Source organism: Lithobates pipiens, unplaced genomic scaffold, assembly GCF_037356315.1.
Source record: "Lithobates pipiens isolate NorthernLeopardFrog02 unplaced genomic scaffold, aLitPip1_a1.2 Scaffold_16, whole genome shotgun sequence".
Classification (NCBI taxonomy): Eukaryota; Metazoa; Chordata; class Amphibia; order Anura; family Ranidae; genus Lithobates; species Lithobates pipiens.
Window position 1 is genome coordinate 1,852,005 of NW_027507748.1, and position 26,974 is coordinate 1,878,978.

The window sequence follows — 26,974 nt, forward strand, 5'->3', positions numbered from 1 at the left end:
AGTATGCAGAGCATAATATACAGAGGACACAAAGGCAGAGATAAGAGGGGGGGCGTATGGAGGAGACAGAGGGGAGGCCAGCAACCAACAGTCACTCGTGGGGTCTCAGGATCAGGTGTTTTCTCTTGCAGCCATTTTTTTGATTGAACCAGGGATATCTCTCACTTACCCCTGTTCAGTTTCCTGCATCCTTTACTGCTGTCCACCCCGATCTATCAGTCGCTCCTCCTTGGTCTCCTGATCCAATATCATGGGGAATAGGCATCTGCGGGGGTCACCATGTGCTGTCCTCTAACACGGTGTTCTATCCCACTTCACCAGCATCTGCATCAGACTTGCTGCCATGGATCTCCTGCCTCCCCTTCCGTCCTCACAGACACCGCCTCGGGCTCCTCCCCCAGCTTTCCCACATCACATCCTCCCCCAGCTGTTATGTGTGGTGGTTTATCTCAATGATATCCTCATATTTTACAAGTCCCTGGAGAGCCACCACACAGATGTCTGTTGTGTGCTTCAGAAACTAAGAGAGAACAATCTCTATTGTAAACTGGAGAAGTGCGAGTTCCATGGTGAACAGGTTACATTCCTGGGATATGTCATTTCCACTGCTGGTTTTTAGATGGACCCAGAGAAACTGTCGGCAGTCCTACAGTGGCCTCGACCCGTAGATTTACGTCCTCTGCAGCGTTTCCTGGGCTTTGCCAACTACTATCGGAAGTTTATTCGTAACTTCTCGTCTCTGGTCAAGCCTCTGACTGATATGACCAGAAAGGACGGTAACCCACAGAGTTGGTCTCCGGAGTCCATTAAGGCCTTTGAGACTCTCAAGGCTGCCTTTTGTTTCTGTTCCTGTGTTGGCACATCCTGATCCTACGTTGTCTTTTATCATAGAAGTTGATGCTTCTGAGACTGGAGTTGGCGCCCTTCTGTCTCATCGTCCTAACTCTGAGAGCGCTATGCATCCGTGTGGCTACTTTTCCAAGAATTATACCCCAGATGATGTCCTAGCGGACGAAACGCGTCGGGAAGACTCTACCACTGCCTACTTTTTATTGATATGCTTCTTAATGACTACTTAAATGCGAGTTCATTACTTTATTTTTATTAAATTTTTATTTTAATCGGTATTATGCTATTTTGGCTTTATCCTTCCATTACATGCTAATTTTGGGTGATGTCGGAGATGTCTCTTCAAATATTGTAACCACACATGCTCAAGAATTGGAGAAAGGGCTACCTCCAAGGTGAGACCCAGTAGATTGGAGATTGCAAGGCCAGTGCCCCAGAATCTGGAGTAATAAGCGATTTGTGACCCCTTGAACGTATGTTTAATTGGGTCATTAATGTCCGGTAAGCCTGCATTCTTTATGGTGGTGGTATCAGCACAGCGGTGAATTCTTTGGACGCACTTTTTTTTTTTTTTTTGGAGGTTCCCCAGATTATTCTTAGTTCTTTTTGGGACTTCACTCCCTGCACAACGGATTTGTGATATGGACTATATTTAATCACTTCATGTATTATTTTTACAAGAAGTCAATGTTTGTATAAATGCTTGGATGTATTTAATGTTATAGAGGGTTTCTCATATACTCTCTTATACATATATTTGTTTCTTTTTTTGTACATGATAATTTGTCACATTTTTGTCAATGCACATTTAGCGCTGCACTTTATATTTTACATACTTTTCCCAGAAATTGTCACCTGCTGAGTGCAATTATGAGATTGGTGACAGAGCTGTTGGTGATCATTTTAGCCCTGAAAGAATGGAGACATCTCCTTGAAGGTACCACTGTGCCCGTTCTTATTCTTACTGACCATAAGAATCTCACATTCTTGTCTGAGGCTAAGCGACTCTCTCCCAGAAGGGTGCGATGGGCTCTTTTCTTGTCGAGCTTTAATTACATTGTCTCATTCTTACCCGGTACTAAGAATGTAAGGGCTGATGCCTTGTCATGACAATTTTCCTCCACTTTCAAGATGGCGTCGGTTCAGGAGGAACCACAGGAACCGGATCGTATCTTGGCTACGGTTCTCTCCAGTCTTACTTGTCCTTTGGGTGACAAAATTCTTGCTCCTCAGGTCCATGCTCCTCCTGAGAAACCTTGTGACCGCTGCTTTGTCCCAGAGAGTCTCCGTACTGCAGTGCTCCAGACTTACCATTCTCCCAAGGCAGCTGGCCACCCTGGGAAGAATCAACTCATTTGGGCCATTTCCCAACAATTCTGGTGGCCTAGTCTACGGGCTGATGTTATTGCCTTCGTAGCTGCCTGTCCCGTGTGTGCTCAGAGTAAGACTCCATGACACCTTCCAGTGGGCCTCCTACAACCCATACCCAATGGAGAGAGGCCCTGGACTCACCTGTCCATGGATTTCATTGTGGAATTGCCCAACTCCCAAGGCAACACTGTTATCCTTATGGTGGTTGACCGGTTATCAAAGATGTGTCATTGTATTCCACTTAAGAAGTTGCCCACCTCTAAGGAACTGGCTTCCATTTTTGCTCGGGAGATCTTTCTCTTACATGGGCTACCCAAGGTGATTGTCTCGGATAGGGGCAGTCAGTTTGTCTCCCGGTTCTGGAGAGCCTTTTGTGCACAGTTGGGAATCCAGCTTGCGTTCTCTTCTGCGTATCACCCGCAGTCTAATGGGGCCGCAGAACGAGCCAATCAGTCCTTGGAGCAATTCCTACGTTGCTCTATTTCTGACCATCATAACAACTGGTCTGACCTCTTACCTTGGGCAGAGTTTGCTCACAACAGTGCCTTGAATTCTGCCTCCCGATTGTCTCCATTTATGGTGAATTATGGTTTCCAACCTTCCATGTTGCCTGACTCGTTTGTTCCGCAGAGTATTCCTGCGTTAGAGGAGCATCTCCGTGGTCTTCGTTCCACTTGGGTACAAGTCCAGGAGGCTTTGCGTCATGCTAATGATAGGTACAGACTCCATGCTGACCGCAGACACCTGCCTGCGCCTTCCTACCAGGTTGGGGACGGGGTCCGGCTCTCATCTCCCAACCTCCGGCTTCGTGTTCCCTCACTGAAGTTCTCACCTCAGTTTATTGGGCCTTTCCATATCCTTCGCAGGATTAATCCAGTGGCTTACACATTAGACCTTCCTTCTAATATGAGTATTTCAAATGTGTTTCATGTCTCCTTATTAAAACCTTTGGTCTGCAACCGATTTACCACCTCGGTGCCACGTCCTCACCCTATTCAGGTTGAGAACCATGAGGAGTATAAAGTACAGTCCATTGTTGACTTCCGTAGGAGCATACAGTACCTGGTGCATTGGAAGGGGTACGGTCCGGAGGAACGCTCCTGGGTTTCATCCTCGGACGTACATGCCCCTGTCCTCCTCCACAACGTTTACACCTCAAACCTGGTGGTCCTCCGAGGGGGAGGGGTCATTGAAGAGGGGGTACTGTCAGGGCTTTATGAGGAGGTAAGTAAAACCTTGGACAGTGGGGTGGCTGTGGACGTGGTATACAACAAACACCCTGCCAGTTACGAAGGAGTTCACTACCTGTGGAACTGCCCCCCTCTGTGTTACCTGTAGTATTGGATCTGCCCCCTCTGTGTTACCTGTAGTAGTGGATCTGCCCCCTCTGTGTTACCTGTAGTAGTGGTACTTCACCCCTCTGTGTTACCTGTAGTAGTGGATCTGCCCCCTCTGTGTTACCTGTAGTAGTGGATCTGCCCCCTCTGTGTTACCTGTAGTAGTGGTACTTCACCCCTCTGCGTTACCTGTAGTAGTGGATCTGCCCCCCTCTGTGTTACCTGTAGTATTGGATCTGCCCCCTCTGTGTTACCTGTAGTAGTGGATCTGCCCCCTCTGTGTTACCTGTAGTAGTGGATCTGCCCCCTCTGTGTTACCTGTAGTAGTGGATCTGCCCCCTCTGTTACCTGTAGTAGTGGATCTGCCCCCTCTGTTACCTGTAGTAGTGGATCTGCCCCCTCTGTTACCTGTAGTAGTGGTACTTCCCCCCCCCCCCTCTGTTACCTGTAGTAGTGGATCTGCCCCCCTCTGTGTTACCTGTAGTTGTGGTACTTTCCCCCTCTGTTTTGCACCCACGTAGTGATGATGTAACCAGGCCCAAAATACAAGGCCTCAGGTAGTAATGGACCTGGGCAGCTGGTGCTGATGAGGGGGGACAGCTGGAGGTGAACAGGTCACTATAGGGGAGGTAGCACCCCGTGTTTTTAGCCTGAACGGCCTAATCGAACACAGTGAGTCTCAGAGACGGGGGTCAGACACTGATAAAATGCAATGGCCCCCCGACCTGTGAACTCAACAGGACACTGAGGTCTGGGCCGGGGTCCCAAGGTCAGATGAGCTCCTCAATCTCCTGTCTGGGGGGGTCCAGGTACTGAGAAAAGGCTGATCCGGAGGGCTGCCATGTACAGACCGGCTCAGCGGATGGATGAAGAAGTCAGCTCCAACCTCCTAGGACACTATCAAAAAAACAGGAGGAATGCTGGGTAGGAGGGATTATACAGTGCCGCCAATCCTCCTGTAGGTGGCAGTATAACCTGGAGATATCTGAATTCCCGCGTCCCTCAATGGGAGACACCTCTGTAAAATACTGAACCCCAATAGAATGGGGGGGCACCCAGGACTCACCCCAATGTGCTGGAAGAGCCAGGACCTCATGACGTTGGTGGCTTGTTTAGGGAGGACTCCGCGCTTGTTCTTCCCCGATCCGTCATCTGTGTGTAAAAGGCCCAAATCCTGACTGAGCTGTAACTGTAGCTGTGAGTGAGAGAGAAAGAGAGGAGAGTCAGGGGGGTACAAAACACACAATGGAGGGAGGGTACAAAACACACAATGGAGGGAGGGTACAAAAACACACAATGGAGGGGGGGGGGTACAAAACACCCAATGGGGGGGGGGGGTACAAAACACACAATGGGGGGGGTACAAAACACACAATGGAGGGAGGGTACAAAACACACAATGAAGGGGGGGAGGTTGGAAAACGCACAATGGGGGAGGGGGGGGAGGGTGTTACTGCAGGGAGAACACAATAGGAGACCTACCTGGGAGTTCTGTATGCGGATGTTGGCGGGGGAGAGGGCCTGGCCCACCACTTGTCCCTGCGGGGTGACAACTGTCACTGGCTGGTATACGGTGCCCCCTAGAGGAAAGAAGGTGACATGACACCATGAGAAAGAGAACCATAGGAGGACAAAACATGGAGGTGGAGGACAATTGTTCCTGTTCATACCGGACATCGTCGCCATGGCAACATTTCCTTGCTGGATAGCGGATGCCGGGACCACAATTCCTTGCGAACTGAGAGCTCCGCTGAGACCGCTCTGTGATTGGAGGAAAGAAGACAATTTAGAGCAATGACAGAAAATACCAGAATGGGGAGGAGGGGTTATATATGGTCATAATACCCCAGGGTACAACTGTGCTGATCTCAGGAGTCCTGGGGGGGGGGCGGGGGGTTTGGGGGTCACATAATTAAATTACATGTCAGTATTACATTGTATATCCTGTATGTTGCGGTCGTTCAGGTGATTATCTAATAGTTTCTTGAAACAATTGATGCCCCTCACTGAGACCACCGCCTGTGGAAGGGAATTCCACATCCTTACCGCTCTTACAGTAAAGAACCCTCTACATAGTTTAAGGTTAAACCTCTTTTCTTCTAATTTTAGTGAGTGGCCACGAGTCTTGTTATACTCCATTCAGCGGAAAAGTTTTCTCCCTATTGTGGGGTCACCAGTCTGGTATTTATATATTGTGGGGTCACCAGTCCGGTATTTATATATTGTGGGGTCACCAGTCCGGTATTTATATAATGAAATCACATCCCCTCTCAGGCGTCTCTTCTCCAGAGAGAATAAGTTCAGAGCTCACAACCTTTCCTCATATCTAATATCCTCCAGACCCTTTATTGGCTTTGTTGCTCTTCTTTGTAGTCGCTCCATTTCCAGTACATCCTTCCTGAGGACTGGTGCCCAGAACTGGACAGTATACTCCAGGTGCGGCCGGACCAGAGTCTAGGACTGGTGCCCAGAACTGGACAGTATACTCCAGGTGCGGCCGGACCAGAGTCTTGTAGAGGGGAGATGTATTTTGAGCCCTTTTTACATATTGGAGCTACATTGGCTTTTTCCAATCAGCTGGTACCAATCCAGTCAGTAGACTGTCAGTAAAAATTAGGAACAATGGTCTGGCAATTACTTGACTGAGTTCCCCAAGTACCCTCGGGTGCAAGCCATCTGGTCCCGGTGATTTAATAATGTTAAGTTTCCCAAGTCTAATTCTAATTCTGTCCTCTGATAACCATGGAGGGGCTTCCTGTGATGTGTCATGGAGGGTAAACACTGCAGTTTTGGTAACTGAAGCCCCCCGATTCCCTTGTGAAGACTGAGAAGAAGAATAAATTAAATACCTTCACCATCCCCCCATCCTTTGTAACCCGATGTCCTTCCTCATTCTTTATGGGGCCAATATGGTCTGTCCTCACTTTTCTACTGTTTACATACTTAAAGACATTCTTGAGTATGACCCGGCCGGGTGCAGTACTATTGCCATTTCCTGTAAGGTGGGGTACAACCCAGCTGGGCACAGTATTATTACCTGTATAGGGGAAGTAGGGCCCCGTTGGGTGCAGTATTACCTGTATGGGGGAGGGGGGGGGGGCTGGGAGTATGGCCCGGTTGGGTGCAGTATTACCTGTATGGGGGGAGTAGAGCCCAATTGAGCCCAGTATTACCTGTATGGGGGGGGGTACAACCCGGTTGGGCCCAGTATTACCTGTATGGGGGAGTAGGGCCCGGTTGAGCCCAGTATTGCCTGTATGGGGGAGTAAGGCCCGGTTGAGAACAGTATTACCTGTATGGGGAAGTACGGCCTGGTTGAGCCCAGTATTACCTGTATGGGGAAGTACGGCCTGGTTGAGCCCAGTATTACCTGTATGGGGGAGTACGGCCTGGTTGAGCCCAGTATTACCTGTATGGGGGAGTATGGCCCGGTTGGGCCCAGTATTACCTGTATGGGGGGGTGGGGGAGTATGGCCCGGTTGGGCCCAGTATTACCTGTATGGGGGAGTAGGGCCCGGTTGGGCCCAGTATTACCTGTATGGGGGAGTACGGCCCGGTTGGGTGTAGTATTACCTGTATGGGGGGGTGGGGGAGTACGGCCCGGTTGGGACCAGTATTACCTGTATGGGGGAGTATGGCCGGTTGGGCCCAGTATTACCTGTATGGGGGAGTAGGGCCCGGTTGGGTGTAGTATTACCTGTATGGGGGAGTATGGCCGGTTGAGCCCAGTATTACCTGTATGGGGGAGTATGGCCCGGTTGGGCCCAGTATTACCTGTATGGGGGAGTATGGCCCGGTTGAGCCCAGTATTACCTGTATGAGGGGTGGGGGAGTATGGCCCGGTTGGGCCCAGTATTACCTGTATGGGGGAGTATGGCCCGGTTGGGCCCAGTATTACCTGTATGGGGGAGTAGGGCCGGTTGGGTGTAGTATTACCTGTATGGGGGAGTATGGCCCGGTTGGGCCCAGTATTACCTGTATGGGGGAGTAGGGCCGGTTGGGTGTAGTATTACCTGTATGGGGGAGTATGGCCCGGTTGGGCCCAGTATTACCTGTATGGGGGAGTACGGCCCGGTTGGGTGTAGTATTACCTGTATGGGGGAGTATGGCCGGTTGAGCCCAGTATTACCTGTATGGGGGAGTATGGCCCGGTTGGGCCCAGTATTACCTGTATGGGGGAGTAGGGCCCGGTTGGGCCCAGTATTACCTGTATGGGGGAGTAGGGCCCGGTTGGGCCCAGTATTACCTGTATGGGGGAGTAGGGCCCGGTTGGGCCCAGTATTACCTGTATGGGGGAGTAGGGCCAGGTTGGGCCGAGTATTACCTGTATGGGGGAGTATGGCCCGGTTGGGCCCAGTATTACCTGTATGGGGGAGTAGGGCCCGGTTGGGTGTAGTATTACCTGTATGGGGGGGTGGGGGAATACGGCCCGGTTGGGCCCAGTATTACCTGTATGGGGGAGTAGGGCCCGGTTGGGTGTAGTATTACCTGTATGGGGGGGTGGGGGAGTAGGGCCCGGTTGGGCCCAGTATTACCTGTATGGGGGAGTAGGGCCCGGTTGGGTCTCCGCTCAGTAGTGTCTCGCTGTTCATCTTGGTCTTCAGGCAGGCAATATATCGGCTACAAAAGTCTTTACAAAGTTCATTGACTTTCTCCAACTCCAGGAGGTGAATGCGGAGAACTTGGATCGCCTTCACCATCTACAAACACACAGGAGGTCATTCACTGATATGACATGTACTACAATACACCTCCCTCATTGTAATATCTCCCACATCCCTTCCGCTGCAGAGTCATGTGACAGGGAGAAGCAGCACCCTCCACATACAGATGACAAGGCTACATACCAAGCTGTCCGTCTCCGGGTCATCCGAGAAGAAGTCCTTCCCCTCCTTGTGTTGTCTCCTGACAAACGTCTCGATGTCCAGATCAAAGCTGGCCGAGGTGGTTCCCTCCGAGCCCTGAGTGCAACCCTCACACTTCTCAAAGAGCAGAGCCAGGAGCGGGAAGAGGGGGTGTCTGCAAGAGAAGGTACAACACCGGGGTGAGTGACAACCGAGGGGGAGGAGGTACAACACCGGGGTGAGTGACAACCGAGGGGGAGAAGGTACAACACCGGGGGGAGTGACAACCGAGGGGGAGAAGGTACAACGCCGGGGTGAGTGACAACCGAGGGGGAGAAGGTACAACGCCGGGGTGAGTGACAACCGAGGGGGAGAAGGTACAACGCCGGGGGGGAGAAGATACAACACCGGGGGGAGTGACAACCGAGGGGGAGAAGGTACAACACCGGGGTGAGTGACAACCGAGGGGGAGAAGGTACAACGCCGGGGTGAGTGACAACCGAGGGGGAGAAGGTACAACGCCGGGGTGAGTGACAACCGAGGGGGAGAAGGTACAACGCCGGGGGGAGTGACAACCGAGGGGGAGAAGGAAGGTACAACGCCGGGGGGAGTGACAACCGAGGGGGAGAAGGTACAACGCCGGGGTGAGTGACAACCGAGGGGGAGAAGGTACAACGCCGGGGTGAGTGACAACCGAGGGGGAGAAGGTACAACGCCGGGGGGGAGAAGATACAACGCCGGGGTGAGTGACAACCGAGGGGGAGAAGGTACAACGCCGGGGGGGAGAAGATACAACACCGGGGGGAGTGACAACCGAGGGGGAGAAGGTACAACGCCGGGGTGAGTGACAAGTGAGGGGGAGAAGGTACAACACCGGGGTGAGTGACAAGTGAGGGGGAGAAGGTACAACACCGGGGTGAGTGACAAGTGAGGGGGAGAAGGTACAACACCGGGGTGAGTGACAAGTGAGGGGGAGAAGGTACAACACCGGGGGGAGTGACAACCGAGGGGGAGAAGGTACAACACCGGGGGGAGTGACAACCGAGGGGGAGAAGGTACAACGCCGGGGGGAGTGACAACCGAGGGGGAGAAGGTACAACGCCGGGGTGAGTGACAACCGAGGGGGAGAAGGTACAACACCGGGGGGAGTGACAACCGAGGGGGAGAAGGTACAACACCGGGGGGAGTGACAACCGAGGGGGAGAAGGTACAACACCGGGGGGAGTGACAACCGAGGGGGAGAAGGTACAACACCGGGGGGAGTGACAACCGAGGGGGAGAAGGTACAACACCGGGGGGAGTGACAACCGAGGGGGAGAAGGTACAACACCGGGGGGAGTGACAACCGAGGGGGAGAAGGTACAACACCGGGGGAGGGACAAGTGAGGGGGAGAAGGTACAACACCGGGGTGAGTGACAACCGAGGGGGAGAAGGTACAACACCGGGGGGAGTGACAACCGAGGGGGAGAAGGTACAACGCCGGGGGGAGTGACAACCGAGGGGGAGAAGGTACAACGCCGGGGTGAGTGACAACCGAGGGGGAGAAGGTACAACACCGGGGGGAGTGACAACCGAGGGGGAGAAGGTACAACACCGGGGGGAGTGACAACCGAGGGGGAGAAGGTACAACACCGGGGGGAGTGACAACCGAGGGGGAGAAGGTACAACACCGGGGGGAGTGACAACCGAGGGGGAGAAGGTACAACACCGGGGGGAGTGACAACCGAGGGGGAGAAGGTACAACACCGGGGGGAGTGACAACCGAGGGGGAGAAGGTACAACACCGGGGGAGGGACAAGTGAGGGGGAGAAGGTACAACACCGGGGTGAGTGACAAGTGAGGGGGAGAAGGTACAACACCGGGGTGAGTGACAACCGAGGGGGAGAAGGTACAACACCGGGGGAGGGACAAGTGAGGGGGGAGAAGGTACAACACCGGGGTGAGTGACAACCGAGGGGGAGAAGGTACAACACCGGGGGAGGGACAACCGAGGGGGAGAAGGTACAACACCGGGGGGAGTGACAACCGAGGGGGAGAAGGTACAACACCGGGGGGAGTGACAACCGAGGGGGAGAAGGTACAACACCGGGGGAGGGACAAGTGAGGGGGAGAAGGTACAACACCGGGGTGAGTGACAACCGAGGGGGAGAAGGTACAACACCGGGGGAGGGACAACCGAGGGGGAGAAGGTACAACACCGGGGGGAGTGACAACCGAGGGGGAGAAGGTACAACACCGGGGGGAGTGACAACCGAGGGGGAGAAGGTACAACACCGGGGGGAGTGACAACCGAGGGGGAGAAGGTACAACACCGGGGTGAGTGACAACCGAGGGGGAGAAGGTACAACACCGGGGTGAGTGACAACCGAGGGGGAGAAGGTACAACACCGGGGTGAGGGACAAGTGAGGGGGAGAAGGTACAACGCCGGGGTGAGTGACAACCGAGGGGGAGAAGGTACAACGCCGGGGTGAGTGACAACCGAGGGGGAGAAGGTACAACACCGGGGGGAGTGACAACCGAGGGGGAGAAGGTACAACACCGGGGGGAGTGACAACCGAGGGGGAGAAGGTACAACACCGGGGTGAGTGACAACCGAGGGGGAGAAGGTACAACACCGGGGGGAGTGACAACCGAGGGGGAGAAGGTACAACACCGGGGTGAGTGACAACCGAGGGGGAGAAGGTACAACACCGGGGGGAGTGACAACCGAGGGGGAGAAGGTACAACACCGGGGGGAGTGACAACCGAGGGGGAGAAGGTACAACACCGGGGTGAGTGACAACCGAGGGGGAGAAGGTACAACACCGAGGTGAGTGACAAGTGAGGGGGAGAAGGTACAACACCGGGGTGAGTGACAACCGAGGGGGAGAAGGTACAACACCGGGGTGAGGGACAAGTGAGGGGGAGAAGGTACAACACCGGGGGGAGTGACAACCGAGGGGGAGAAGGTACAACACCGGGGTGAGGGACAAGTGAGGGGGAGAAGGTACAACGCCGGGGTGAGTGACAACCGAGGGGGAGAAGGTACAACACCGGGGTGAGTGACAAGTGAGGGGGAGAAGGTACAACACCGGGGTGAGTGACAAGTGAGGGGGAGAAGGTACAACACTGGGGTGAGTGACAAGTGAGGGGGAGAAGGTACAACACCGGGGTGAGTGACAACCGAGGGGGAGAAGGTACAACACCGGGGGGAGTGACAACCGAGGGGGAGAAGGTACAACACCGGGGTGAGGGACAAGTGAGGGGGAGAAGGTACAACGCCGGGGTGAGTGACAACCGAGGGGGAGAAGGTACAACGCCGGGGTGAGTGACAACCGAGGGGGAGAAGGTACAACACCGGGGGGAGTGACAACCGAGGGGGAGAAGGTACAACACCGGGGGGAGTGACAACCGAGGGGGAGGAGGTACAACACCGGGGGAGGGACAACCGAGGGGGAGAAGGTACAACACCGGGTGAGTGACAACCGAGGGGGAGGAGGTACAACACCGGGGGGAGTGACAACCGAGGGAGAGAAGGTACAACACCGGGGTGAGTGACAAGTGAGGGGGAGAAGGTACAACACCGGGGGAGGGACAAGTGAGGGGGAGAAGGTACAACACCGGGGTGAGTGACAACCGAGGGGGAGAAGGTACAACACCGGGGGAGGGACAAGTGAGGGGGAGAAGGTACAACACCGGGGTGAGTGACAACCGAGGGGGAGAAGGTACAACACCGGGGGAGGGACAACCGAGGGGGAGAAGGTACAACACCGGGGGGAGTGACAACCGAGGGGGAGAAGGTACAACACTGGGGGGAGGGACAAGTGAGGGGGAGAAGGTACAACACCGGGGGGAGGGACAAGTGAGGGGGAGAAGGTACAACACCGGGGTGAGTGACAACCGAGGGGGAGAAGGTACAACACCGGGGTGAGGGACAAGTGAGGGGGAGAAGGTACAACGCCGGGGTGAGTGACAACCGAGGGGGAGAAGGTACAACGCCGGGGTGAGTGACAACCGAGGGGGAGAAGGTACAACACCGGGGGGAGTGACAACCGAGGGGGAGAAGGTACAACACCGGGGGGAGTGACAACCGAGGGGGAGAAGGTACAACACCGGGGTGAGTGACAACCGAGGGGGAGAAGGTACAACACCGGGGGGAGTGACAACCGAGGGGGAGAAGGTACAACACCGGGGGGAGTGACAACCGAGGGGGAGAAGGTACAACACCGGGGTGAGTGACAACCGAGGGGGAGAAGGTACAACACCGAGGTGAGTGACAAGTGAGGGGGAGAAGGTACAACACCGGGGTGAGTGACAACCGAGGGGGAGAAGGTACAACACCGGGGGGAGTGACAACCGAGGGGGAGAAGGTACAACACCGGGGTGAGGGACAAGTGAGGGGGAGAAGGTACAACGCCGGGGTGAGTGACAACCGAGGGGGAGAAGGTACAACACCGGGGTGAGTGACAAGTGAGGGGGAGAAGGTACAACACCGGGGTGAGTGACAAGTGAGGGGGAGAAGGTACAACACTGGGGTGAGTGACAAGTGAGGGGGAGAAGGTACAACACCGGGGTGAGTGACAACCGAGGGGGAGAAGGTACAACACCGGGGGGAGTGACAACCGAGGGGGAGAAGGTACAACACCGGGGTGAGGGACAAGTGAGGGGGAGAAGGTACAACGCCGGGGTGAGTGACAACCGAGGGGGAGAAGGTACAACGCCGGGGTGAGTGACAACCGAGGGGGAGAAGGTACAACACCGGGGGGAGTGACAACCGAGGGGGAGAAGGTACAACACCGGGGGGAGTGACAACCGAGGGGGAGGAGGTACAACACCGGGGGAGGGACAACCGAGGGGGAGAAGGTACAACACCGGGTGAGTGACAACCGAGGGGGAGGAGGTACAACACCGGGGGGAGTGACAACCGAGGGAGAGAAGGTACAACACCGGGGTGAGTGACAAGTGAGGGGGAGAAGGTACAACACCGGGGGAGGGACAAGTGAGGGGGAGAAGGTACAACACCGGGGTGAGTGACAACCGAGGGGGAGAAGGTACAACACCGGGGGAGGGACAAGTGAGGGGGAGAAGGTACAACACCGGGGTGAGTGACAACCGAGGGGGAGAAGGTACAACACCGGGGGAGGGACAACCGAGGGGGAGAAGGTACAACACCGGGGGGAGTGACAACCGAGGGGGAGAAGGTACAACACCGGGGGGAGTGACAACCGAGGGGGAGAAGGTACAACACTGGGGGGAGGGACAAGTGAGGGGGAGAAGGTACAACACCGGGGGGAGGGACAAGTGAGGGGGAGAAGGTACAACACCGGGGGAGGGACAACCGAGGGGGAGAAGGTACAACACCGGGGGGAGGGACAAGTGAGGGGGAGAAGGTACAACACCGGGGTGAGTGACAACCGAGGAAGATAAAAATATGATTTTTGTATTATTTCCCATGAAATCGGTGAGGGACACAGGAATTCAGGAACAGTTGGGTTATACTGCCACCTACAGGAGGTTGGGCCACTGGCAGGCAAACATTGTAAAACTCCCAACCCAGCATGCCGCAGTTTTTGTAAAAAAAAAACAGTAGCAAAGTCAGCGGGCGCGGGGCTCCGAAAACCTCAAGAAATAGATTTTAGTAACGAGGGACTCCAGACAAGAGGCTATGAAACCAAAACAGCCAAAAACAAGATCACTACCCCATAAGGAAGACAGGGAGCTACTGCATGATGAGGTCACCGAGGAAAGAGCGAGGAGCGAGTCTAGGAGTCCCACAAGAGGAGAGCAGCTGACCTACAAGCCAGGCGCTCCCAACCCCCGAGGAATCACAGACGGAAGTCCTATAATAAAGAATGAATTTGCTTGTTGGTCAGGCAACCAATCCCTCAAATGTGATCTCCAAAAGATACTTCACCACCTACCCGCCTACAATGCCAAGGGACCCCCGAGATGGGCAGAGGCCTCATGGGTACCTAGAAGGGTAGGGTGCACGAGAGGTACCCCTAGAAGGGTAGGGTGCACGAGAGGTACCCCTAGAAGGGTAGGGTGCACGAGAGGTACCCCTAGAAAGGTAGGGTGCACGAGAGGTACCTAGAAGGGTAGGGTGCACGAGAGGTACCTAGAAGGGTAGGGTGCACGAGAGGTACCTCTAGAAGGGTAGGGTGCACGAGAGGTACCTCTAGAAGGGTAGGGTGCACGAGAGGTACCTAGAAGGGTAGGGTGCACGAGAGGTACCTCTAGAAGGGTAGGGTGCACGAGAGGTACCTCTAGAAGGGTAGGGTGCACGAGAGGTACCTCTAGAAGGGTAGGGTGCACGAGAGGTACCTCTAGAAGGGTAGGGTGCACGAGAGGTACCCCTAGAAGGGTAGGGTGCACGAGAGGTACCCCTAGAAGGGTAGGGTGCACGAGAGGTACCTCTAGAAGGGTAGGGTGCACGAGAGGTACCCCTAGAAGGGTAGGGTGCACGAGAGGTACCTCTAGAAGGGTAGGGTGCACGAGAGGTACCTCTAGAAGGGTAGGGTGCACGAGAGGTACCTCTAGAAGGGTAGGGTACACGAGAGGTACCCCTAGAAGGGTAGGGTGCACGAGAGGTACCCCTAGAAGGGTAGGGTGCACGAGAGGTACCCCTAGAAGGGTAGGGTGCACGAGAGGTACCCCTAGAAGGGTAGGGTGCACGAGAGGTACCTCTAGAAGGGTAGGGTGCACGAGAGGTACCCCTAGAAGGGTAGGGTGCACGAGAGGTACCCCTAGAAGGGTAGGGTGCACGAGAGGTACCCCTAGAAGGGTAGGGTGCACGAGAGGTACCCCTAGAAGGGTAGGGTGCACGAGAGGTACCCCTAGAAGGGTAGGGTGCACGAGAGGTACCTCTAGAAGGGTAGGGTGCACGAGAGGTACCTCTAGAAGGGTAGGGTGCACGAGAGGTACCCCTAGAAGGGTAGGGTGCACGAGAGGTACCCCTAGAAGGGTAGGGTGTACGAGAGGTACCTCTAGAAGGGTAGGGTGCACGAGAGGTACCCCTAGAAGGGTAGGGTGCACGAGAGGTACCTCTAGAAGGGTAGGGTGCACGAGAGGTACCCCTAGAAGGGTAGGGTGCACGAGAGGTACCCCTAGAAGGGTAGGGTGCACGAGAGGTACCTCTAGAAGGGTAGGGTGCACGAGAGGTACCCCTAGAAGGGTAGGGTGCACGAGAGGTACCCCTAGAAGGGTAGGGTGTACGAGAGGTACCTCTAGAAGGGTAGGGTGCACGAGAGGTACCCCTAGAAGGGTAGGGTGCACGAGAGGTACCTCTAGAAGGGTAGGGTGCACGAGAGGTACCCCTAGAAGGGTAGGGTGCACGAGAGGTACCCCTAGAAGGGTAGGGTGCACGAGAGGTACCTCTAGAAGGGTAGGGTGCATGAGAGGTACCCCTAGAAGGGTAGGGTGCACGAGAGGTACCCCTAGAAGGGTAGGGTGCACGAGAGGTACCTCTAGAAGGGTAGGGTGCACGAGAGGTACCTCTAGAAGGGTAGGGTGCACGAGAGGTACCTCTAGAAGGGTAGGGTGCACGAGAGGTACCTCTAGAAGGGTAGGGTGCACGAGAGGTACCTCTAGAAGGGTAGGGTGCACGAGAGGTACCCCTAGAAGGGTAGGGTGCACGAGAGGTACCTCTAGAAGGGTAGGGTGCACGAGAGGTACCTCTAGAAGGGTAGGGTGCACGAGAGGTACCCCTAGAAGGGTAGGGTGCACGAGAGGTACCCCTAGGAGGGTAGGGTGCACGAGAGGTACCCCTAGAAGGGTAGGGTGCACGAGAGGTACCCCTAGAAGAGTAGGGTGCACGAGAGGTACCCCTAGAAGAGTAGGGTGCACGAGAGGTACCCCTAGAAGAGTAGGGTGCACGAGAGGTACCCCTAGAAGAGTAGGGTGCACGAGAGGTACCTCTAGAAGGGTAGGCCCAAGGAAGCTGCGGCACAGAAGTCAGTAGAAAACCTCCATCTACACGACCCAAACCAGGAGGACCCGAAAGAGTCTTCTCAGGGGGAGGGGCGTCCATCCCGCGAGGACACTAGCAAAATACGGAGGCATGCTGGGTGGGGGAGGAGTTACACGCGGGGATTTTTGTCTGTGACCTCCTGTAGGTGGCAGCCTAACCCCCAACTGTGTCCCTCAATGGATGCTTGTTCTTATACTAACAACACCCCTCCCCCAGTTTGTGTCCAGGGTGGGGGCAGGGACATACAATGGGCAGTGTGCACACAGGGTGGGGGTGGGGGGGACATACCATGGGCAGTATGTAGGCAGGGTGGAGGGGGAGGGGACACACAAAGGGCACTCTGTACACAGGGGGAGGGGACACACAAAGGGCACTTTGTACACGGGGGGGAGGGGTGGGGGGAGGGGACTGACCTGTAAATGGCCTGTTTATCGGCCTCCATAGGGCTCTCGGCAGTCACGGGGCTCTGGGTTGTCGGCTCCACACACACAGCTTCCTGCTCCGTCTTGAAATGCGTCACCACCTGTATCTGGAGACACAAAAAGGAAAATCAGCCCATTAGCCCCGCCCCTGAGGGAAAGGTCCCGCCCCCGAGGCACTATGGCTAGAATAGCTCTACAGCTCCCCCTGTGGCTGTGTGGAGATGGGGGGGAGGGGCGGCAGACTCTTCATACATCCCATAGCATGCTCTGCACCCCCCACCCAGCCGGCACCATATCAGAGCTACAGACTGGTATCTGTCATTCAGTCCACCAATAGGAGCCCTGCTGACCACTAGGGGCGGGGAGGGGGCGGGGAGGAGGGCGGGGTCTTACCTGCTGGTCCTCGGAATAATCCTCCATGCCCAGTCTCTCTGTGGACATCATAATAGACGGTGCGATGGCCTCATTTCCCAGGGAGGTGAACGTCAGCGCCGCCCTGCAGGGAGATCACAGTCATCACATCATTCCTCCCTCTGATTGGTCACACACATCACACTACCGCGCCTTGCATGTGCCGGCCGCATTCCTTTTATTTACACCCGGTGACCCTGCCAGTGACACCCTTCCTGTTCTACCACAGGACTACAGAACACCTCCCCCTCTGTCTCAGATTCAGCTGGCCATCGTATAACATGCTGATAATGGGGGGGGGGGGGGGGGGGTAACAGCGAGTGACGGAGGCAGAAGAGAAAATGCAGCAGATCCTCCAAGGCCCCCCTGTCAATTCGCAGATTAGAAGAGATGTGGGAGGGGCTATGCTTACCCCGCCCCTCCGCAAGAAGTATTTGCAGGGCACATAAAAAGTGCAGCAGTGAGGGGGGGGGGGGGAGGGGAGGGGGTTGTATATTCACCTCCCAACAGTCCCGGATTGTCTGGGACAGCCCAGCGTTTTCAGGGGCTTTGTCCTGCCAAGGCTCCACCCCGGGGGCCGCATCTATCTGCCCCTTGCAGACGAGTCGGATCACGGTGGGATTTCCATATGAATAACCTACAGAGGCTCTTTAATATGCAAATCCCGCCTCCAGCTCATTTATATGCACAGCAGAGGGAGGCTCCTCCCACTTCCACAGCTAAGGGGAAGACTTCCCTCCACCCCTGCAGGTCACATGTGCCCCGTTCTGTTGTGTGACTTAAAAAGGGGGGCGCGCCTGACCCCCGCACCCTGTGCCTCACGCGCGCCCCACCCCCTGCACCCTGTGCCTCACGCGCCTGACCCCTGCACCCTGTGCCTCACGCGCCCGACCCCCTGCACCCTGTGCCTCACGCGCGCCCCACCCCCTGCACCCTGTGCCTCACGCGCGCCCCACCCCCTGCACCCTGTGCCTCACGCGCGCCCCACCCCCTGCACCCTGTGCCTCACGCGCGCCCCACCCCCTGCACCCTGTGCCTCACGCGCCTGACCCCTGCACCCTGTGCCTCACGCGCCCGACCCCCTGCACCCTGTGCCTCACGCGCGCCCGACCCCCTGCACCCTGTGCCTCACGCGCGCCCGACCCCCTGCACCCTGTGCCTCACGCGCGCCCGACCCCCTGCACCCTGTGCCTCACGCGCGCCCGACCCCCTGCACCCTGTGCCTCACGCGCGCCCGACCCCCTGCACCCTGTGCCTCACGCGCGCCCGACCCCCTGCGCCCTGTGCCTCACGCGCGCCCGACCCCCTGCGCCCTGTGCCTCACGCGCTCCTGACCCCTGCACCCTGTGCCTCACGCGCTCCTGACCCCTGCACCCTGTGCCTCACGCGCTCCTGACCCCTGCACGTCACGTGCACCTGCCCTCTGTGCGTCACGTGCGTCTGACCCCTGCTCGTCACGGGCGCCTGACCCCTGCACCCTGTAGGTCATGCGCTCCTGACCCCCTGCACCCTGTAGGTCATGCGCTCCTGACCCCCTGCACCCTGTGCCTCACTCGCTCCTGACCCCCTGCACCCTGTGCCTCACTCGCTCCTGACCCCCTGCACCCTGTGCCTCACGCGCTCCTGACCCCTGCACCCTGTGCCTCACGCGCTCCTGACCCTGCACGTCACGTGCGCCTGCCCTCTGTGCGTCACGTGCGCCTGACCCCCTGCGCCTCACGCGCTCCTGACCCCCTGCGCCCTGTGCCTCACGCGCTCCTGACCCCCTGCACCCTGTGCCTCACGCGCTCCTGACCCCCTGCACCCTGTGCCTCACGCGCTCCTGACCCCCTGCACCCTGCGCCTCACGCGCTCCTGACCCCCTGCACCCTGTGCCTCACGCGCTCCTGACCCCCTGCACCCTGTGCCTCACGCGCTCCTGACCCCCTGCACCCTGCGCCTCACGCGCTCCTGACCCCCTGCACCCTGGGCCTCACGCGCTCCTGACCCCCTGCACCCTGTGCCTCACGCGCTCCTGACCCCCTGCACCCTGCGCCTCACGCGCTCCTGACCCCCTGCACCCTGCGCCTCACGCGCTCCTGACCCCCTGCACCCTGTGCCTCACGCGCTCCTGACCCCCTGCACCCTGCGCCTCACGCGCTCCTGACCCCCTGCACCCTGTGCCTCACGCGCTCCTGACCCTGCACGTCACGTGCGCCTGACCCCTGCGCGCCTGACCGCTGCACCCTGTGCCTCACGCGCGCCTGACCCCTGCACCCTGTGCCTCACGCGCGCCTGACCCCTGCACCCTGTGCCTCACGCGCGCCTGACCCCTGCAGGGGAAGGGTTTCTGGATTGCACACAATGTACTTTGATGGAAGGGGAAGGATTTCTGGATTGCACACAATGTACAGTGATGGGAGGGAAAGGGCTTCTAGGTTGCACACAATATACAGTATTGGGGGGAGGGGAAGGATTGTAATGGGGGAAGGGTTTCTTGGATGCACACAATGTACAGTATTAGGGGGGAGGATTTATAGGTTGTACATAATGTACAGTGATGAGGGGAGGAGAAGGATTGTAATGGGGGGAATTATTTCAGGGTTGCACACAATGTACAGTATTGGGAGGTGAAGTATTTTAATGGGGGGAATGATTTCTGGGTTGCACACAATGTACAGTGATGGGAGGGGAAGAATTTCTGGGTTGCACACAATGTACAGTATTTGGGGAGGGGAATGATTTCTGGGTTGCACACAATGTACAGTGATGGGGGAAGGGTTTCTTGGATGCACACAATGTACAGTATTGGGGGAAGGATTTCTGGGTTGCACACAATGTACAGTGTTGGGAAGTGAAGGATTGTAATGGGGGGAATGATTTCTGGGTTGCACACAATGTACAGTGATGGGAGGGGAAGGATTTCTGGGTTGCACACAATGTACAGTGATGGGATGAAGGGTTTCTTGGATGCACACAATGTACAGTATTGGGGGAAGGATTTCTGGGTTGCACACAATGTACAGTGTTGGGAAGTGAAGGATTGTAATGGGGGGAATGATTTCTGGGTTGCACACAATGTACAGTGATGGGGGAAGGGTTTCTTGGATGCACACAATGTACAGTATTGGGGGAAGGATTTCTGGGTTGCACACAATGTACAGTGTTGGGAAGTGAAGGATTGTAATGGGGGGAATGATTTCTGGGTTGCACACAATGTACAGTGATGGGAGGGGAAGGATTTCTGGGTTGCACACAATGTACAGTGATGGGATGAAGGGTTTCTTGGATGCACACAATGTACAGTATTGGGGGAAGGATTTCTGGATTGCACACAATGTACAGTGTTGGGAGGTGAAGGATTGTAATGGGGGAAGGATTTCTGGGTTGCACACAATGTACAGTGATGGGAGGGGAAGGATTTCTGGGTTGCACACAATGTACAGTATTTGGGGGAGGGGAATGATTTCTGGGTTGCACACAATGTACAGTGATGGGGGGAAGGGTTTCTATGTTGCACACAATGTACAGTATTGGGGGAAGGATTTCTGGGTTGCACACAATGTACAGTATTGGGGGAAGGGGAAGGATTGTAATGGGGGGAAGGATTTCTGGGTTGCACACACTGTACAGTATTGGGAGGGAAAGGGTTTCTGGGTTGCACACAATGTACAGTGATGGGAGGGGAAGGATTTCTGGGTTGCACACAATGTACAGTATTTGGGGGAGGGGAATGATTTCTGGGTTGCACACAATGTACAGTGATGGGGGGAAGGGTTTCTATGTTGCACACAATGTACAGTATTGGGGGAAGGATTTCTGGGTTGCACACAATGTACAGTATTGGGGGAAGGGGAAGGATTGTAATGGGGGGAAGGATTTCTGGGTTGCACACACTGTACAGTATTGGGAGGGAAAGGGTTTCTGGGTTGCACACAATGTACAGTGATGGGAGGGGAAGGATTTCTGGGTTGCACACAATGTACAGTGATGGGATGAAGGGTTTCTTGGATGCACACAATGTACAGTATTGGGGGAAGGATTTCTGGATTGCACACAATGTACAGTGTTGGGAGGTGAAGGATTGTAATGGGGGAAGGAATTCTGGGTTGCACACAATGTACAGTGATGGGAGGGGAAGGATTTCTGGGTTGCACACAATGTACAGTATTGGGGGAAGGATTTCTGGGTTGCACACAATGTACAGTATTGGGGGAAGGGTTTCTGGATTGCACACAATCTACAGTATTGGGGGGGAAGGACTTCTGGGTTGCACGCAATGTACAGTATCGGGTGGAGGGGAAGGATTGTATTGGGGGATAGGGTTTCTGGGTTGCACACAATGTACAGTATTGGGGGGGAAGCATTGTATTGGGAGGGGAAGGGTTTCTGGGTTGCACACATGGTACAGTATTGGGGGAAGGATTTCTGGGTTGCACACAATCTACAGTATTGGGGGAAGGATTTCTGGTTTGCACACAATCTACAGTATTGGGGGAAGGGTTTCTGGGTTGCACACAATGTACAGTATTGGGGGGGAAGCATTGTATTGGGAGGGGAAGGGTTTCTGGGTTGCACACATGGTACAGTATTGGGGGAAGGATTTCTGGGTTGCACACAATGTACAGTGTTGGGAGGGGAAGGATTTCTGGGTTGCACACAATGTAGAGTGATGGGAGGGGAAGGATTTCTAGGTTGCACACAATGTACAGTATTGGGGGAGGGGAAGGATTGTAATGGGGGGGGGGAAGGGTTTCTGGGTTGCACTGAGCCGGGGTGATCAGCACACTGTACACAACATTGCAGACCCCTCCCTCTTTCTCCCGTAGCCCCGCCCCGTCAGCCTGGCCCCTCCTTCCCCTGGTAACAGGCGGCCGGGCGCTGTGATTGGCTGCTGTCTGAGGCGGCGTCTCCCTATTGGCGGGCGGGGTGAGGCGCGGGCCGGAGGGGAGGGCGTGTTTAGGGGGCGCGCACAGGGAGGGGGAGGTGCCGGGGACGCGCAGTGTTGGCTCTGTGGGAGGCCGGGGGCGCGCGGTGGGGGTGGCGGGTATGGCGGAGGGGTGTGGGGTGTCGGAGGGACCGGTTGGGGGTGTCGGGGGTGTGCGGGGGGCCGGGGAGAGGCGCGGACCGGCGGGCGGGCCGGGTGACTGACAGCTTACCCGGTGCCAATCTTCGTCACACTGACAAGCGGCTGCAGCAATCGGGACCCGCAGGGGCGCCTACGTCATCACGTACCACGCCGCATATTACCATAAGCCTGGCCGGCGTGTGATGTCATGACGCCAAATGTGCCCGGATAGGCCGAGCAGCTGTCCGCCTCATTAATATGTATAGAAGGGCACACCCACCAACCGGGACTACCTGCGCCTGCGCACCCGCAGTGATTGAGGAGAGTGGCGACCAATCACATTCCACATAACGGAACCGGCTGAAGGGAGACGCTGATTGGAGGCCGTGTACAGCCCCTCCCCCCCACTTTGTACACTATTCATCTATTCACATGTATGGTGTGTTCCCAACTCCTCCCATTATTATCAGAGGTTCCCAACTCCTCCCCTCTCCATTATCAGGGGTTCCCAACTCCTCCCCTCTCCATTATCAGAGGTTCCCAACTCCGCCCATTATTATCCGAGGTTCCCAACCCCGCCCATTATTATCCGAGGTTCTCAGCTCCACCCCTCCTCCATTATCAGGGGTTCCCAACTCCACCCCTCTCCATTATCAGAGGTTCCCAACTCCTCCATTATCAGGGGTTCCCAACTCCTCCCCTCCTCCATTATCAGGGGTTCCCAACTCCACCCCTCCTCCATTATCAGGGGTTCCCAGCTCCTCCCCTCCTCCATTATCAGGGGTTCCCAACTCCACCCCTCCTCCATTATCAGGGGTTCCCAGCTCCTCCCCTCCTCCATTATCAGAGGTTCCCAACTCCTCCCCTCTCCATTATCAGAGGTTCCCAACTCCGCCCATTATTATCCGAGGTTCCCAACCCCGCCCATTATTATCCGAGGTTCTCAGCTCCACCCCTCCTCCATTATCAGGGGTTCCCAACTCCACCCCTCTCCATTATCAGAGGTTCCCAACTCCTCCATTATCAGGGGTTCCCAACTCCTCCCCTCCTCCATTATCAGGGGTTCCCAACTCCACCCCTCCTCCATTATCAGGGGTTCCCAGCTCCTCCCCTCCTCCATTATCAGGGGTTCCCAACTCCACCCCTCCTCCATTATCAGGGGTTCCCAACTCCACCCCTCCTCCATAATCAGGGGTTCCCAGCTCCTCCCCTCCTCCATTTTCAGGGATTCCCAACTCCACCCCTCCTCCATTATCAGGGGTTCCCAACTCCACCCCTCCTCCATTATCAGGGGTTCCCAACTCCACCCCTCCTCCATTATCAGGGGTTCCCAACTCCTCCCCTCCTCCATTTTCAGGGATTCCCAACTCCACCCCTCCTCCATTATCAGGGGTTCCCAACTCCACCCCTCCTCCATTATCAGGGGTTCCCAACTCCACCCCTCCTCCATTATCAGGGGTTCCCAACTCCTCCCCTCCTCCATAATCAGGGGTTCCCAGCTCCTCCCCTCCTCCATTATCAGGGGTTCCCAACTCCACCCCTCCTCCATAATCAGGGGTTCCCAGCTCCTCCCCTCCTCCATTTTCAGGGATTCCCAACTCCACCCCTCCTCCATTATCAGGGGTTCCCAACTCCACCCCTCCTCCATTATCAGGGGTTCCCAACTCCACCCCTCCTCCATTATCAGGGGTTCCCAACTCCTCCCCTCCTCCATTATCAGGGGTTCCCAACTCCACCCCTCCTCCATTATCAGGGGTTCCCAGCTCCTCCCCTCCTCCATTTTCAGGGATTCCCAACTCCACCCCTCCTCCATTATCAGGGGTTCCCAACTCCACCCCTCCTCCATTATCAGGGGTTCCCAACTCCACCCCTCCTCCATTATCAGGGGTTCCCAGCTCCACCCCTCCTCCATAATCAGGGGTTCCCAGCTCCACCCCTCCTCCATTATCAGGGGTTCCCAACTCCACCCCTCCTCCATTATCAGGGGTTCCCAACTCCTCCCCTCCTCCATTATCAGGGGTTCCCAACTCCACCCCTCCTCCATTATCAGGGGTTCCCAACTCCACCCCTCTCCATTATCAGGGGTTCCCAGCTCCTCCCCATTATCAGGGGTTCCCAGCTCCACCCCTACTCCATTATCAGGGGTTCCCAACTCCACCCCTCTCCATTATCAGGGGTTCCCAGCTCCTCCCCATTATCAGGGGTTCCCAGCTCCACCCCTACTCCATTATCAGGGGTTCCCAACTCCACCCCTCTCCATTATCAGGGGTTCCCAGCTCCTCCCCTCCTCCATTATCAGGGGTTCCCAGCACCTCCCCTCTTCCATTATCAGGGGTTCCCAGCTCCACCCTCCTCCATTATCAGGGGCTCCCAGCTCCTCCCCATTATCAGGGGTTCCCAGCTCCTCCATTATCAGGGGTTCCCAACTCCACCCCTCCTCCATTATCAGGGGTTCCCAACTCCACCCCTCCTCCATAATCAGGGGTTCCCAGCTCCTCCCCTCCTCCATTTTCAGGGATTCCCAACTCCACCCCTCCTCCATTATCAGGGGTTCCCAACTCCACCCCTCCTCCATTATCAGGGGTTCCCAACTCCACCCCTCCTCCATTATCAGGGGTTCCCAGCTCCACCCCTCCTCCATAATCAGGGGTTCCCAGCTCCACCCCTCCTCCATTATCAGGGGTTCCCAACTCCACCCCTCCTCCATTATCAGGGGTTCCCAACTCCTCCCCTCCTCCATTATCAGGGGTTCCCAACTCCACCCCTCCTCCATTATCAGGGGTTCCCAACTCCACCCCTCCTCTATTATCAGGGGTTCCCAACTCCACCCCTCTCCATTATCAGGGGTTCCCAGCTCCACCCCTACTCCATTATCAGGGGTTCCCAACTCCACCCCTCTCCATTATCAGGGGTTCCCAGCTCCTCCCCATTATCAGGGGTTCCCAGCTCCACCCCTACTCCATTATCAGGGGTTCCCAACTCCACCCCTCCATTATCAGGGGTTCCCAGCTCCTCCCCTCCTCCATTATCAGGGGTTCCCAGCACCTCCCCTCCTCCATTATCAGGGGTTCCCAGCTCCACCCTCCTCCATTATCAGGGGCTCCCAGCTCCTCCCCATTATCAGGGGTTCCCAGCTCCTCCATTATCAGGGGTTCCCAGCTCCTCCATAATCAGGGGTTCCCAGCTCCTCCCCTCCTCCATTATCAGGGGTTCCCAACTCCACCCCTCTCCCTTATCAGGGGTTCCCAACTCCTCCATTATCAGGGGTTCCCAACTCCTCCCCTCCTCCATTATCAGGGGTTCCCAGCTCCTCCCCTCCATCATTATCAGGGGTTCCCAACTCCACCCCTCCTCCATTATCAGGGGTTCCCAGCTCCACCCCCTCCTCCATTATCAGGGGTTCCCAGCTCCACCCCTCCTCCATTATCAGGGGTTCCCAGCTCCACCCCTCCTCCATTATCAGGGGTTCCCAGCTCCACCCCTCCTCCATTATCAGGGGTTCCCAACTCCACCCCTCCTCCATTATCAGGGGTTCCCAGCTCCTCCCCATTATCAGGGGTTCCCAGCACCTCCCCATTATCAGGGGTTCCCAACTCCACCCCTCCTCCATTATCAGGGGTTCCCAGCTCCACCCCTCCTCCATTATCAGGGGTTCCCAGCTCCTCCCCTCCTCCATTATCAGGGGTTCCCAACTCCACCCCTCCTCCATTATCAGGGGTTCCCAGCACCTCCCCTCCTCCCTTATCAGGGGTTCCCAGCTCCTCCCCATTATCAGGGGTTCCCAGCTCCTCCCCTCCATTATCAGGGGTTCCCAGCTCCACCCCTCTCCCTTATCAGGGGTTCCCAGCTCCTCCCCTCCTCCATTATCAGGGGTTCCCAGCACCTCCCCTCCTCCATTATCAGGGATTCCCAACTCCACCCCTCCTCCCTTATCAGGGGTTCCCAGCACCTCCCCTCCTCCCTTATCAGGGGTTCCCAGCTCCTCCCCTCCTCCATTATCAGGGGTTCCCAGCTCCTCCCCTCCATTATCAGGGGTTCCCAGCTCCACCCCTCCTCCATTATCAGGGGTTCCCAGCTCCACCCATCTCCATTATCAGGGGTTCCCAGCTCCACCCATCTCCATTATCAGGGGTTCCCAGCTCCACCCATCTCCATTATCAGGGGTTCCCAGCTCCTCCCCTCCTCCATTATCAGGGGTTCCCAGCTCCTCCCCTCCTCCATTATCAGGGGTTCCCAGCTCCTCCCCTCCTCCATTATCAGGGGTTCCCAACTCCACCCCTCCTCCATTATCAGGGGTTCCCAACTCCACCCCTCCTCCATTATCAGGGGTTCCCAACTCCACCCCTCCTCCATTATCAGGGGTACCCAACTCCTCCCCTCCTCCATTATCAGGGGTTCCCAACTCCACCCCTCCTCCATTATCAGGGGTTCCCAGCTCCTCCCCTCCTCCATTTTCAGGGATTCCCAACTCCACCCCTCCTCCATTATCAGGGGTTCCCAACTCCACCCCTCCTCCATTATCAGGGGTTCCCAACTCCACCCCTCCTCCATTATCAGGGGTTCCCAGCTCCACCCCTCCTCCATAATCAGGGGTTCCCAGCTCCACCCCTCCTCCATTATCAGGGGTTCCCAACTCCACCCCTCCTCCATTATCAGGGGTTCCCAACTCCTCCCCTCCTCCATTATCAGGGGTTCCCAACTCCACCCCTCCTCCATTATCAGGGGTTCCCAGCTCCACCCTCC

General features: G+C 56.4%; 1 protein-coding gene across 2 annotated transcripts in view; it reads right to left on the reverse strand.

Moving 5' to 3' along the window:
• The window catches only part of PKNOX1 (PBX/knotted 1 homeobox 1), a 46,276-nt gene extending 23,799 nt beyond the window's left edge, over window positions 1-22,477 (reverse strand). Inside the window, exons 1-8 of one of the 2 annotated variants that reach the window (XM_077479463.1) lie at window positions 22,323-22,476; window positions 17,167-17,269; window positions 16,765-16,880; window positions 8,405-8,576; window positions 8,093-8,257; window positions 5,228-5,318; window positions 5,040-5,137; window positions 4,624-4,752 (exon numbers count right to left, since the gene is read on the reverse strand). In XM_077479463.1, coding sequence (XP_077335589.1) covers window positions 4,624-4,752; window positions 5,040-5,137; window positions 5,228-5,318; window positions 8,093-8,257; window positions 8,405-8,576; window positions 16,765-16,880; window positions 17,167-17,217 — 822 coding nt within the window. In that variant the 5' untranslated portion in view covers window positions 17,218-17,269; window positions 22,323-22,476. Of the gene's footprint in view, window positions 1-4,623; window positions 4,753-5,039; window positions 5,319-8,092; window positions 8,258-8,404; window positions 8,577-16,764; window positions 16,881-17,166; window positions 17,270-22,322 lie in introns of both variants that reach the window. The other variant, XM_077479462.1, reaches the window with a different exon arrangement.
• Window positions 22,478-26,974: the final 4,497 nt, after the last annotated feature.